Below are 15499 nucleotides of genomic sequence, written 5' to 3'. Positions count from 1 at the left end.
AAATGAGGAAGCTGATATTGTTTTATGGTGTATGGTTTGAGTGACGATGATGAAGTTCTTCCTAATTTATAGTTTCGAGAGATATGAATATATGAATACAATTGTATTCATTAGTACCTATAGTGAAATAATAGTGTTGCAAATAATGACAATTAATCGCTCTTAAATCATTTTATTGTTATAAAGTGTCTACGATTTAAAAAGAGCCTATGCAATTCCATTGCTCACGAGGGACCGTTTTAATTGTTCTATAGGGATCCCTGAGGTTTGTAACGAACAAATATTTATTTTGTTCCTTTCCTCTTTCACCAACTTATATTAAAAATCACGTATTCTTTTGATCATAAACATATCTATGTTATCTTATTGTACATTGTATTACGTTCTTTATGTTAACTTATCACTTTTATTTTAATTGATTATTTACCATCATGTTAATCGCTATGATAGGTTATTAGTGATTCAGTTGAAATGAACTAAATTTTATAATATTTGAAAGAAATTGCTTTGTTTTATTAAATTACAATAGTTGTAGCGGTTGATTAAAATTTTTGTAATTATTTTTTATGGAAGAGGATTAAAACAATTTTCATTAGAATTTTCAACAGAAAGTTTGTAGTTTCCTAAATTGTTTGCTTTATAAGTGAACGATAAAAAAATCCACTTTTTTGTATTAAAACAGTTCTTTCCTAATTCTTTCTAATCGTTACGCGATTCTAATCGTTGCCTTAATTAAGCATTTGATCGGTCGATTCTTTGATAAAGTAATAGGTTTACCGGGTCGTGACTTTAATTCTTGTTTGACGCCACGGCTAGAAACAGTCAACTTTTCAGAACGCAAAAATAGTGGACGGGAAATTAATTGAAACGTCGCTCATCAGTTAAACCGGGTCGTTAGCAAAACGTGTACAAGCATAGTAGCGGGTAGGAAATATTAAATCTTATTAGAAGCTGTCACAAACACGACGGCATCTTTTCAAAGGGTCGCAACGATTAAAGGAAGATCTTCTTCCGAAATTAAAAGAATTTCGTCTGGTAAATCCCCCAAAAAGGTTAATGCCAACTTAATTTCCCCATTCTTGATAAAACTTCTTTGTTATTTGTCTTAAACGAGGAAAAACCTAGATGGCAGAGCTAAATGAATCAATTAATCATTAAGATGACGTCTTTGAACGGATTCTGCGAATATTACGGTATGTCAGAATATATCGTATAGCCTTTTCATAAGACCATTAATGCTATATGGTTTGAGAAGCTTTTGGTGCACTGATTACGATTATTATTGTCTGCGCTGCCCAGAGAAAGAGTTTTACAAATGACGAAATATTAGGTTATCCGAAAAGCTTCTTTCGTTTTATGAGAAAATAATAGACGCACAACGTTTTTTGTTTTATATTATTTTGTCGAATGACGTACGATCCATTCTGTTCTGCTGAGATAAATACCGCGACATTTCACAGACTCATTCTATTGGCTCACGGGCCGACGCTCCAAACTAAACATACAGAATAAAATTACCCTCTATAAGACCGTAATAAAACATGTCTGGACCTACGGAATCCAACTATGGGGAACAGCAAGTAACTCCAACATTGAAATACTTCAACGCTTCCAATCGAAAACGCTAAGATCCTTAATAGACGCACCTTGGTATGCTACCAACGAAACAATACATCGCGACCTCAAGATACCCACAGTCAAAGAGGAAATAGCAAAATATAGCGACAGATATAGCAAAAGAGTCAACAAACACCGAAACTCCCTAATCACTGGACTACTTGATACGACGGACCAGATTCGCAGGCTGAAGAGGCACTGCCCGCTAGACCTAAACGCTAGATTCAATTAGTTATCTAAATTAAGTAATATTCACTTATTTATAATACTTACTTATAAATTATACTTATCTATAATAAGTATTAACTTATTATAAATAATCAGCCATGTCACTGCGCCACACCAGGAAAATTACTGAAAGTTTTCAAAGCGAGAATTGATTGTAATTTTAACAAATAAATAAAAAAAAAAATTTCACGGACTTAGTTTTACGTTTGTATGAAGGTGCGCTGTTGTAAAAAACACGTTTGCGAAAGAAAGACACTTTTCGGACAGCCTAATATATCGATCTGATACGCTAAATTGAAATTATTTTACAAGGAAGCCGTTTTTTTAATCAAATCCTATATTTTATTTTCATAATATGAAATTTCCAATTCTAATAATAATAATAAACACAATGTGTTATGCAAATGATTTTTGTAGCCACTCTGTACATATAATGTTATCTTCCCGTGAGCCCTGCATTTTTACTCGTTAGATTTTATGCGAAACAAGCAATATAATATAATATACATGTATAAACAAGCACATGAAATAAATACTTTTTCGTATTACATAATTTTACTGTTTCGACATATGAAACGTATTGCAGTATAAAAATAAGCTACGGTAATTTGAACGAAAAAATTAAAGGACTGTAGATAATGAATTGAATATTGACTTAAAGGGAAGAATATACAGGGTGGTTGGTAACTGGTGGTACAAGCGGAAAGGGGGTGATTCTACGCCAAAAAAGGAGTCGAAAATATAGAATAAAAATTTTTCGTTTGAGGCTTTGTTTTCGAGAAAATCGACTTTAAATTTTCGCTCGGTACGCGTGCGGTACGTTATAACGGATCTCACTGTAGATCGTTGTCTCGATGGAAAATTTAAAAATAAAAATTTAAAAAAATTTGTATTCTATATTTTCGACTTCTTTTTTCGCGTAGAATCACCCCCTTTCTGCTTGTACCACCAGTTACCAACCAACCCTGTATAATTCAAAGAAATTTAAAATTCTACGAATTGGTTAGGTTCTGCTTATGGACTCTGGGAAAGGGTACGGACTGTTTTAGGTCAATATCACGTTTCCACATGTGCAACACGCAGCTTGTATCTCTTCTAATGCTTTCGACAACATGTTCCGGCGTACGTGTGCCTTTTCACATCCTTTTAAGTGCTCCAGCGTGTTTCGCGCCGCATGTTACACGCGTGAGAACACGATTTTGGTTTTCAAACGATTCATCCGCCTTCATCGAATGTTTTGTGTAATACATGCATGGAAATATGACTTAATATAGGTTTATGATACGTCAATCGTTGTGAAAAACGAAGCAAGTTTGTCAGTCTAGGTTTTTAGGTCACACGTAGGATCAGCAGCTTTGTGTTCTTATATACGTTTCGTCATTTATTATGGAGCGTAGGTGTGAGACAACTTTTGGGCGGGATAAGTGGAAAAACAATGTGTGCGTTATTGTGTGCAAAGAAATACATAGATTAGTAATTAAACTAAGTTATAATTGATATGATAGTAGTAGTTATTTTATCCTAATATAATATTTGACGCTTTTATCGTAATATAATTGATAACATCTACGTAAGGAAATAAGATATTAAAATTTATACTTGAAATGGAAATATAATAAAGATAAAGTAAATTTGAGGAAAAAATATGAGTAGTAATAAGTAATAAAATATTATTATTAATATTCTGTGGAGATAGATTTAATCTATGCCATCAAAATAGTGATACGATACAAAAAGGGTTGATGTTACATGAAGAAATAAAAATTTAAATGATTTTGAATGTTCCAAATTTTCAAAATGGAAAAGATTTCGAAATTTGAAATTTTATATATTATAAAATATATTTATACATTTCAAAACTTTGATAAATTAATTAAGGTACATGTTCCCATGTTTCAATTAATCGGATACTATTAAGCACGTCGATTCAAAGAGAAGGCGAATCAATAGAAAGCATCGAACGCGTATGATAAAGGTTCTGTTTCGGCGAGGATAATAAACCAGCCAAATTCATGAGCTGCGCATCTGCATAAAAGTCGAAGTGCCGCATTCAGTCTCGTACATTTAATGAAAGCGCGACCGCCACAGAATTGGTGTTGAAGTATCAAGTATTATAAGTAAGTGAAAGAGGCCACTTGTACCTTTCCAGTCTATGCACTTTCAAACGTGTCCTGCTTCTTATGGTAATTAATTAATATGTGTACGAGCCTATGCCCGTAAAATATACTAATTTAGCGTGTCTGAATCTGGAAATCCGTTTGCTCGAAAACACAATAATAAAACGAGAAGGCGAAAGCAAAAGCTTGATTTTGACGGAGAGTATTTGTTTTGTAATTTTTGAATTGATTGTTTCGTTTAATGAAAATTAATTATCATATTCAACGCGATCAATGGTCATCACATAAATAATGAACGAAATACACATGCTATTTTGTAGCATGTTACAATATAAAATTAAGTTATATGTATATTTCATTGCTCATCTTAATTTAAAATAGTATTGTCGACGTGGATGGAAAGTCAGCTGAAGTTGGTTTCGCGATGCACGTGTTAAATTTAGTTTTATTATTATCTAAAAATACAATACGTTAAGAAATGATGTTAAAAATGCGGTCCATAAAGGATATAAACATTTCACGATTTGATTCAGTGGAAGTAATGTTGTAGAAAGACAAATGCGGACAGTGCACGTCGTGTTTACCCAAATAAAATATAAATGTTTCCCATATTTCAATATGTTACTAAATATAAAAGCCTGTTACAAATTATAGAGAATCTTCCATCCATTCAAGCCACGTTCTTCGCAATGTAATTTCGACATTTCCATTCCCTCTAACTTCGTCAAAACGGCGACGATACATCTTTATCATCATACCGGAGCAATCGCGAACTCGATTTCCTCATAAAGTTGCCGCGGATACGTCGCGGAATAAAAGCTAATTAAGAGGAGGCGCGTTAAGCGAGCTTTCCGCGCGGTTAAATCGAATGAAATCGTAGATTAAATGCGGAAGATCTATTATGCCGTTATCATTGCACCTAGTGGAAGCGTTGTGTCGCAGCGGGAGTCTTCGTTGGCGTCCCGTTGAGCCGGAATTTAACATAGGAGTTCAGAGGAATGCCGCGTGTTTCCATGCACAGCACCAACAACGTAGTCATTAAGTTGTCCCTGACAGTTGCACCTTCGTGCAACTGGAGGGAATAATTCGCTGTGTTCTCGAACCAACACTCGCCATTACTAGAGAAACCCACTTCTCAATACAGTACGAACATCGAATTAATAAGAAATGATTATACACATATTTGTACATAAAAAAGTATTCGGATACTTGTAGATACCTGTTATGAACATAATATGTGTGTTATACGAAACATTTAAAAATTTTATTAATAACAACAATCTCAAATCCCATTACTTACTTCCAACTCAATCTGCTCGTATATGTACTTCTTCTCGCATATCTTGAGACACCTTTTATGAATGTATGACGTGCGTTGTACAGAACATTTTGAAATGTAATTATCGCAGTTATGATACTCGACTATCATGACAGTATTAATAAAGTTTGAAACCAATCTGAATAAAAATGTAAAATGTATGGTAGACTAATGACAGAAAATATCATATAGGAATAGACAGTAATTGTGAATCAGTGCTAAAACAAACAATATATCGATATATTTATTAGGATTATCATTTCAATACACCTCCTTCAATTTTAAATACGAGTACTATCGCGAGTTATTATTAACAATCTATCACTAACCAATCGATCGCTGAAAACAATTTCTCATTCTCATCCTCGCGTATCTACATTCACGATACTTTAAAATCTTTAAAAAGACATTCTTGTCGGATGACTGGCAGAGGACTCACGACTCGATATACTTCCGGATCGACTCTTCGCTACGGAGTGGCCACTCATCGAAGCACTCCTTAAAGAAGGTCGAGAGGTCACGGCACTCCACTCGAATCGAATCAAGGAGCACAGACGTGCACACACATACTCACACGAAATCCATGGACGGCGGTTGGCCATCAAAGAAACCGAGATATCACGCATAGTGGTGTACCTCTTTCGTTTGTCAACACGACCGACGACGACGAAATCTCCACTGGGACACTGGGATAGCGAAACTCGTACGAAAACAGAATGTATCCGCCTTATCTTTGGGTTCAGCGAAGGACTCACCCTGTTCTCCCCTTTCGCTTGTAAAACTGTTACGGAGGGAAAGATTGAAGAAATTGTTTTCACGGATGGATGAAAAAGTTTGATTACTTTGGATACGTCGCGTCGCTGCAAACAGTTGTGGTTTTAGTCTTTGAGGAAGATTGAAGAAATTTTGCGAAGAAATAGCTGGTGGAGCAGCTAAAAGAATTTCTAATAGTTAAAGCTTGGATTTAGAAAAATATAGATCAAGGATCCGAATACATGTTCCTTGGTGGCTTTCAATAATTGTTAGAAGTATTGAGCTATTTCCAATTTCTATTAAAATTTCTATCGAATAATGAAATGTTCAAACAAATATTAAGAAAAAAAGTTAAGGTGAAGTATCGTATTTCATCTTGCATTTGCACGATGACATGTGCAGTAATGTATACTTATATAAGAAGGTTTGAGTCAGGGCCAATTATAGGAATCTAGAATCTAGACAGATTGAAGGATAGACTTGATACTTGATACGTACGTGGTTTATGTCAGAACTTGTCATATCACACTGGCCATGCATAAAGTACCTACTGTGTACCTATACATAAGATATGTTAAGAGCTGATTTATTATCCAACGAGGGCTTTTTGATTGGCAGATAGTTGGATAGCTTAAATGAAGCTATATATGTACTAATACAAGATCATTGATGGATTTGTAGAATTTATATTTTTATCTATTATTGCTTAGTCCGTGCCTTTCGGCTTTGGACGAACTTTCGGTTTTACATCTCTTATGTCTATTTCTCTTCTTATATGTCTACATCCCCTCTTTTTCACTCTATTCTATTTCACTCCCTTAATTATTCTATCTCTAAAAACTAAAACTAGAAACTACAAATTAGCAACTAATGACTAAAAACTATTGCAACTTTGGTCTTTAGCCTCCTTGCTGTGCATCCTTCCTGTCGTTTGCCCTTCTCTTCTCTACTATTACTTTCAGTTCTATTAAACCTTCTCCAGTCTCATTCAGCGTTTTTCCTATGTCCTTTAGTCCTCCCGTTATTTCACATTCTTCTATTACATGTCTCAGGTTTTCTTCTTTCTTTCTACATAGTCTGCATCTTTTCTCTCCCTCTTCTTTACAGTATTCCCTTGCTTTGGTCTCGTTTCCACATCTGAATCTTGTCAGTTTTCTTCTGTCCTTTCACTTCATCCTCCCTTCCAAGTACTTTGGTAATTTTTCTTTGGCTATATTTTTGTAGTATATATTAAATTTGGATTCCCTTGTCCTTTTCCCCCTCTCTTCTGCTTCTCTCTTTCTTCTTTCTTCTATAATTTGATCTGCTGTCATCCTTTCTTGTTCCTCTCCTGCTTTGTAGGATTTATAAATTAGAATAATAATTTAGAATTACAATCCAGAAATTAGAATAATCTTACAATTTAATTCGGATAATACTGATCATCTTTATTTAACTAGTTTTAGTACAGTAAATGCAAATATAGTATACGTGAATTTTACACTTATAATCTCAAAGTAGGATGATAAGATAAAAAAGAGAAATCCATAAAATCAACGAATGAATCTGTTCGAAGTGAATAGTCACATTTTTTGTTTTACAAATATGTTTTTATTTTTGTATAACGTATTTGATCCGAATATGTGCATATATCCATTTTCATTTTATCTGCACATTATAAATTCGCTTTATATTTATAAATGAAATGTATTTTAAAACATTTTTTTGCGGAATCATAGCTGCCAAAAATATATTTGAAATTGCACAAATTAAAAACTAAGTTTATATAGCAAAAAAGCAAACGTGTGAGAATATTTATTCAATGACATATACGGTTTAGAGTAGAGTTTAGAGTATCACGGAAAAATTGGAAATTTTTTATTTTGTCATAAACACGAACTTGTTTGAATATAAAATTGACTGTTAAACACGAATGATTCAAGGAAACTATCTCTTGTAACTGTAAATAAGGATTTGAATAAATTTATATTACATATGACGAGAAATCAAGATGAATTTCCAATTGAAATAGTATATTTCAAATTATTCAATTTCTATGAATCTAAATTAGGTTCGTTTTTACAGAAACGTTTTATAGAAACTACCTGAACCTTTTTTCCTCTATTTTTTCAAATTGCTTTCCGATAAATCCAACAAGATAATCTCGATTTCATTCATGTTTCACCTCAATTCGGTAAAAGCGAAATTTCCAAATCAATTCTGATGTTAACGTACCGACAACCTACTACAAATCTTGATCATTCTACTTTATTGACAAACAACGATTTTTCGTGTATGCGAGGGTTGGAAAATCTTTGTAGAACGTGGATGGAAAAACACTAATCTACATTGGAAATAAAAAGCAAAAATCGACCGAAATTGCGATAGAAAAATTTATTGCTGTGTAAGCTGTACGTACCATTGATAACGTATCGGAATTCCAAAGAAATTTTTGTACATAGTTAATTATCTATGCTAGAAGGAATATAAAAATTTTCGATAATAATTCATTCGCTCGAATAATTTACATATCTTTTTTGTTGAAATTTAGTTAATGATAATTTTTCATATAATTCTTGTAGCAGATTTCTATCTTTTAAACTTAATTTTTTAAGTGTAACAAGATTTAAATATGTTTTATAAATATGTTTTATAATAAATATGTTTTATAAATATGTTTATTCATTGAATCTACGGGGATGGTTTTCCGAAATCATTCCGAACGCTCTTCTAAAGTTGATAATTTTAAATAATGTTTCCCCAATATTATCTCACAACTTTTCGATAATATTTCATTTACAAGTAATCATTACATTGCTTGCGATAATCTTTCCTTTATTTCCCAATTTGAAATAATTTCTACAGAATTTTGACAGTAATTTTGAAGCAAGACTATGAATCTGATTAAAAACCTATATATTGTAGCTCTTGAATGTCTAAATTATTTAGCAACCACAAGTACTCCTTTCTGTTCATTACGTGACAAATAAGCAATTTATGAATATTTCCTTATTTAGGAACATGTATCTAAGGATTATTCTCCTGAAACGTAATAAGACTTTTATAAACACCTAAACAATTCTTTCTTCAAGAACTCGGAACTTTTTTCTGTTAAAAACAAAATAATCGAATTTTTTGAACAATTATCAACCAGAAGACATCAATATAGTATATTCCTTTTCAGAAATAGCTTGTAGATTGCAGTGAATGTAAAATGATCATGAATTAGAGCAAATGTAAACGTTATAGCGTTATCGGTATTTATGCCCGATCAGGTTGATACATTTATACTGAACTGTGACTATATTTGTAGTCATGGAATACAGTGCAACTCGTATCGCGGTTTACCAACGATTAAAACATGGAGAACCGTAGCTCGAAAGAAGCCACAGTCATTCGCGATGGTCCAGAGCTGAAAATTCTGTTTGGTCAGCGCTATCACATCTAAAAGGCCGACGATGACAGGAGAAAAGTTAGACAGCAGGATTCCGAGTGACGGAAAGATAGAGAAGAATTAGAGGGATGCGACAAGGATTTATGGTGAGACGCTTATTTGAAGCTTCCCTCTGGAACATAGAACGTTTTGTACGATAGAATTCTGAAGGACATTGATCCTCCTCTTAGATTTTACCATGTAACGATATTTAACACTCAACAAGGAGAATTGCAGGTATCAAACGGCGAATCACGCGTCAAATACCAACCATGCAAATATGAAATAACGAGATTCGTTGACTTTAATCCGATTTATTTCTTCCGCTTCTTTTCTTCTCGTTCCTTTTTTTTCTCTTTATTGTGGTGCAACGAATCCTGATAAATCAGACTACATGCCTTAATGGAATTTTATTTCCCCATCATAGAGAAGGAACGGTGTAAATATTCTTTTCTTTTTTCTTTTTTTTTTTATATCTGTTAGCCTGTGTGACATTGATCTCTCGTGCCTCGATAAAACAACATGGAATATTGCAGGAATTCCAACGATATTTAAAAATACGATTTATAAAAGCCGGTCAAAGCATAGGGAACAGGTTTTTTCGTTCACTCTTGATGCTCGATATTGGGATTTGTACGTGAAAGAACATTGTATACACGTCGCTGATTCTCTTTTCATTTGCCTGGTTTGAATATGTGGAAATTTGGTCGCTTCCATTTTAAATAAAAAATTTAGTAATTTAATGTGGTAGAAATATATCTTTGTCGGATTAATGGCATTCAATGTTTTATAATTTTGATTTTAAATCATCCTATTTTACCAAAATACTTATAATGTTTAAAGATCGAATATACATGTTCCGTTCTAGTATTTATGCTCGGATTTTACTTCTGATCATTATTTTTTTCAGCATGAAGATAAAAGCTACTATTTACGGATATTATGTATACGTCTAGTGAACAGGTTATGGTGAATTTAGAAACAAGTCATGTTCCTTTAATATGTCATGAAACAATTTGTTATGGCGTGTGTTAATTTTGAGACGTCTTTCTGCTCCTTTAAAAAATACTTTTCAAGTCTCAATTATAAATTCGAATGTTACATGTACAGAGCGATTCCGAAATCCTGGTACTGGAAAGGATGTGATTCGTTCGAAAGGATAACGTTCACATAAAACAATTTTATGCTATATTTTGAACTTATTTTTATGTAAGGAATCACATGTTTTTCGGTTGCATGATTTAAGAATCACCCTGTATTTATAACTCCTCGAAATACATGAAACGTTTCAACATTGATCCATTTTTCATTAGCCTTATTTCAAAATATATTTTTCAAATCTCAATCCCGAACTGAAATCCCATACACTATATCTTTTCGCGTGAAAACGTGCCAATATTCCAAACCAACCACCGCTTAACTTCCGTCTACAAGATTTATGATTCCCGTCATATCTCTTCCGCCACCAGTACCCTTATTTCATACTTCTAATCTCTTCTCTCTTAAAGACGATGACAAAATGAAAAAATAAAGAAAATAAAATTCTACACTCACCAAAGCAACCTCCTCATCTTACGAACATAACCTCCGAATCGAAATCAATTCTTTTCTCCTTTATCTTTCCACGCTATTGACGCCAGTAATGCAACGTTATTCCTTTCAAGGCCTACATGTATACTCCTGAAAGGCCTAAAATCATATCTATGTTTAAGATTGTTCTTCTGTGAAAGCAAATACAGTTTAAAAAAGAACTTTATATTATTCCAGAAAGTATTTGGTCGCCCAGAAAGTTCGTTCCGATTTACATTTCGATTCGATATACGTTTATTGAATTATATATTATATAGGTGCCATTTTGTTCCACAACCTTTTTCCATCTTTCACGCAACTTGAATATTCAATCCTTCCAGAACCTCCCAGGTTTTTCGGCGAAAAATTTTTCAATGTGATCTTTCATATCGACGAAATTCTTTAAAAATTGCAACGAACTTTCCGGACGACTCAATGTATTCGAATTTAACCATTATATAAATTCTATTACAAAATACTGAATCAGTATTTTTGTGTTTTTTAGGACGTAATGCGTAAAAAAATTCAATTAATTTTTGAAATAGATAAACAAATCTAGTTTTCATCCTAGTTGATTGAAAAAATATTAATTTCTTGGCCACTCAAAGTTTTTTAAAGTGCAGAACAAATAGAAAACAGCACAAAACAGGTATAGAAGCTGTGTACAAAATTATTCTATACATGATATATAATTATATGTCACTTCAAAATCTGCATCTGATGATGATAAATGACCGATTCTTTAAGTCATTTTGAAGATCATTAAAAAATCAGACATATGTCTGCATATTATATAAAATTCATCATTGAAACGATAATTTGACTAACATGTTACGAAACATCCAGTATTTTGATTGATAGTTTTAAAATTTTTTAAATAATTGGGAATGATGGCCAAAGCAGTGCGATATTTTTTGATACACGCACATATTACATTACATATTCAGATAACATTAACGTGATATGCCAAACAATCATCTACAGTTTTCTCTCTTAAAGACAACGATAAAACGATAAAATCGGAGAAAAAAGAATTCTGCATGAATCTTACCTTACGTACATAACATTCAAATCGACGAAATCAATTTTTCCATTCTTTATTTTCCCATGCAATTAACGCTAGCGATGTAACATTACCCCTTTCAACTTTCCGTTATTCAATTTGTTGATATTCATCTTCATTTTCAAATAGAATTCAGAATCCCGGAGGACGATTTCCTCTTTTCATGGACCGTTTTCACGGCTCCGGGGTCACATTTTTCAGCGAGCATTTAACACGAACGTTTCGGATTTTCAGCAGTCCAAATGCCGCGAACAAGGGACGACGTTAGAATGGCCGTGAAAGAATCTCGTTCGAAAGAGTGGTTTCCCCGTGGAAGCTTCTTCTTCACCGTTTCCTCCTTTTTTCTTTTCCTCACTGTCGTTTTGTTTCATTCTTTCGGGTCAGATGTGCGATGGGACATGAGATTCGCAATTTGTCCTTCGCAGGAACACGGTCAGATGCATGTGATTGGCGAATGTCTGGTTATTACTGGCCCGTGACAGTGCCGCCAGATGAAATTGCATTCATTTCACTGGACGAGATTAGGCTTTCTTTCGGCGCCCTGTTAGACACGTATCGTGATTCGTGAAATTCCACGTCAAGTTTTACTTGTATACCGTAAGATTTATTATATTATTTTTATGAGACTCGTGTTATTTATTTATCTGCTAGTAGATCTATATCATTTCTGATGGGATTAATTAACCAAGCGTAAAGGTCTAAAAGAAAAAGTATAAATGTATTCAGTAAATTGAAATAAGAATTGTACACGAGTCAACTTATGTACACGTTTTTAGTTTTATGTTGTTCACACACTTTCTTTGAACACACGCTCAGATCAAACTCTCTCCCTATTTCACTTCCCCCTTTTTGCTTTACACATGGCTTATATTACGTTAGTCAGTTCGGGTTCCAACACCTGGCCTCGATTTAAACTCAAATAAAAATTTACGTAGATTACGCTATTTTTCTTTCTTTTCGATCGTTTATTCTAACCCTTCTTACTTACATTAACTTTATGGATTATTAATAGTAGTACCTTTTCTCAATTTTATGAATCTATCTTTGACTAACACTTTGGTTATTATATCCACTATATTTTCTTTGGAATCTACATATTGCATCTCTATAATTTTCTTCCTTGCAATGTTTTTTTTTTTTACAAAATGTTCTTTGATTTCTATGTGTTTCCCTGTTTCGAGTTTTCATATGAGTTAATCATACTTATTACTCATTGATTGTTCATTTGTAGAATCTTCTTGTCATCTATATCGAAGTCTCGAACTATTCCTTTGAGATTTATTAAATCTTGTGCAGTCGAGGTCGCTGCCACATATTTTGCTTCGGTAGTCGATAGTGCTACACACGTTTGTTTCTTGGAATGCCAAGATACTGGGTTACCCGAGAAGAATATTGCTCAGCCACTTATGTTTTTCTACCAGTCTTATCACCAGCCCAGTCAGCATCTGAAAATCCTTCTATGATCCTGTTCTTAGATTTTTTATATTCTAATCTCATCTTTTTCGTACCATTTAAATACCTTAAGATACGCTTACCGGCTTTTCAAGTCTGTTCAATGGGTCTATCTAATACTCTACTTAAATATGAAACTGCGTACATTAAATGTGGTTTGAGGTTACTGCAGCATACATAATGCTACCTATTAGCTCTTTGAATGGTACTTGTATCTCCTCTAAATCTGTATCTATCTGGAAGTTTGTTTCCATGGGAGTAATAGCTGTTTTATAATTTTCCATATTAAATTTATTTATAATTTTATCTATCATCCTCTCTTGACTTATTGAATGGTTTGTTTCCTGTTTTGTAATTTCCATTCCCAAGAAATTTCTCACTAATGCGTTTACTACCTCTGCGTAATTCCCACTTATTATTATATCGTCCATATAAATTATTAAATAGCAGTCTTGTTTATAATATGTGCAAAAATCATATTGTGGTCACAGAAATCCCAATTCATTGATAAACTTGTCAAATTTATTGTTCCAGCACATCGGAGATTCTTTTAACCCATACAGGACCTTCTTTAGATTCAAAGTTTCGACCCCGTTATGTTGTAAATATTTTGGTATCTTAATGAAAATATCTGATTCTAATAGGTGAATTTTCCTGGACCGCCTTTCAGCATTCGTATGGTGGATAAGTTTGGGCATGGGCATGTATTTTGATATCTATCTTTTTTCACTTGAAACTCTTTAACAACTAAGCTTGCTTTCTTACGTCCATTTTCCTTTGTCGCGAATACCCATCTTGTTTCTATTGCTGTTTTTTCTTTGAGTAACTTGGCTACTTTCCACGTCCTCTGGTTTTCAAGCGCTATCCCTTCCTCTTCTATTGCTTGTTTCCATTCTTTGGTTTGTGTCGCTTCTTCAAAGGTGGTTGGATTTTCGTTTTGGATCAAAAGACAATACGTCATATACATCTCATATTCGGGCTGCCATTTAGGTTTCTTCACTATCCTTTTAGGCCTTACCTGTTCACTTTCTAACTCTCCACTTCCCTTTTCGCTATTTTCAACTTCACTTTGTTCTCTTGTTGATTTAATTTTTTCTGTTTCTTCTGTGTTCTCTTCTTCCTTGGTTTCTCTCCGTCCAAGCGGTTCTGTATTGTTCTGTTCGAAATTTCCTAACCTCTCTTCATTGAATATTCCTCGATACTGTTATTTTCTTTTCTTCCGGATACCATATTTTATACCCACTGCCTTCATATCCATCTAATAGCATGGGTCTTGCTCTGAGATCTAGTTTACTTGATCTCGGTAGAGCAACCTTCCATATATAGCAAACCGAATACCTTTAATTTTGATAAATCATTTTCATTAAACCAAATTTTTGCTGGCGTTACATTCTCGTTGGCATTTGCTGGGCTTCTTTTTAGTTCGTAAGGTGAACATCTAATTGCTTCTCCCCATAGGGTCTTTGGTAACTTTGTCTCAATGAACTTAACTTTCGTTCTATTCATCAGAGTCCTATTCATCCTTTCGGATTTGCTATTTTGCTGGGGAGTGTATGAACACATATACTGAATTCTTATGCCTCGTGATTTATAGTAGTTCTTGAAGGAACCTGACGTGAATTCTCTACCATTATCTAGTCTTATATTTTTTACTGCTATTCCTCGTTGTGATTTCATTTCTACTGTGTCATTTTTAAAATTTTCTTCATTCTTTTGTTTTTGTAGATATGCTAAATAAAGTGAGAATAGTCATCTATCACCACTTGAAAGTATCAATGTCCATCTGGAGTACATGGGTCCTGATAGATCGGAGCCTATTTCTTGAGATTGTTTCTTTCTCTCATAAAAAATAGGTCTTCCGGCTTTGCTTTCCACACATGCGGAGCATTTGTCATTGCTCATTGGCAGCCCTAGAATTCTCATTCCTTTTCTATTCAAATGGTCTAGATTTCTATGCCAGATCTCAGCCT

The 15499-nt window shown here is 33.6% G+C and overlaps 1 protein-coding gene across 1 annotated transcript; it reads right to left on the bottom strand.

Annotated features, from left to right (window-relative positions):
* Positions 1 to 14166: 14166 nt before the first annotated feature.
* LOC143304437 (uncharacterized) lies at positions 14167 to 15206 on the bottom strand. Its single transcript, XM_076626917.1, has 2 exons — positions 14868 to 15206; positions 14167 to 14685 (listed from the first exon to the last, which is right to left on the bottom strand). The coding sequence occupies exons 1-2, from the start codon at positions 15204 to 15206 to the stop codon at positions 14167 to 14169; spliced, it is 858 nt and encodes a 285-aa protein (XP_076483032.1).
* Between the last annotated feature and the right edge of the window lie 293 nt (positions 15207 to 15499).

The sequence above is a fragment of the Bombus vancouverensis genome, chromosome 2 (genome assembly GCF_051014615.1).
Source record: "Bombus vancouverensis nearcticus chromosome 2, iyBomVanc1_principal, whole genome shotgun sequence".
Lineage (NCBI taxonomy): Eukaryota > Metazoa > Arthropoda > Insecta > Hymenoptera > Apidae > Bombus > Bombus vancouverensis.
This window is presented reverse-complemented; position numbering and strand designations above follow the sequence as displayed.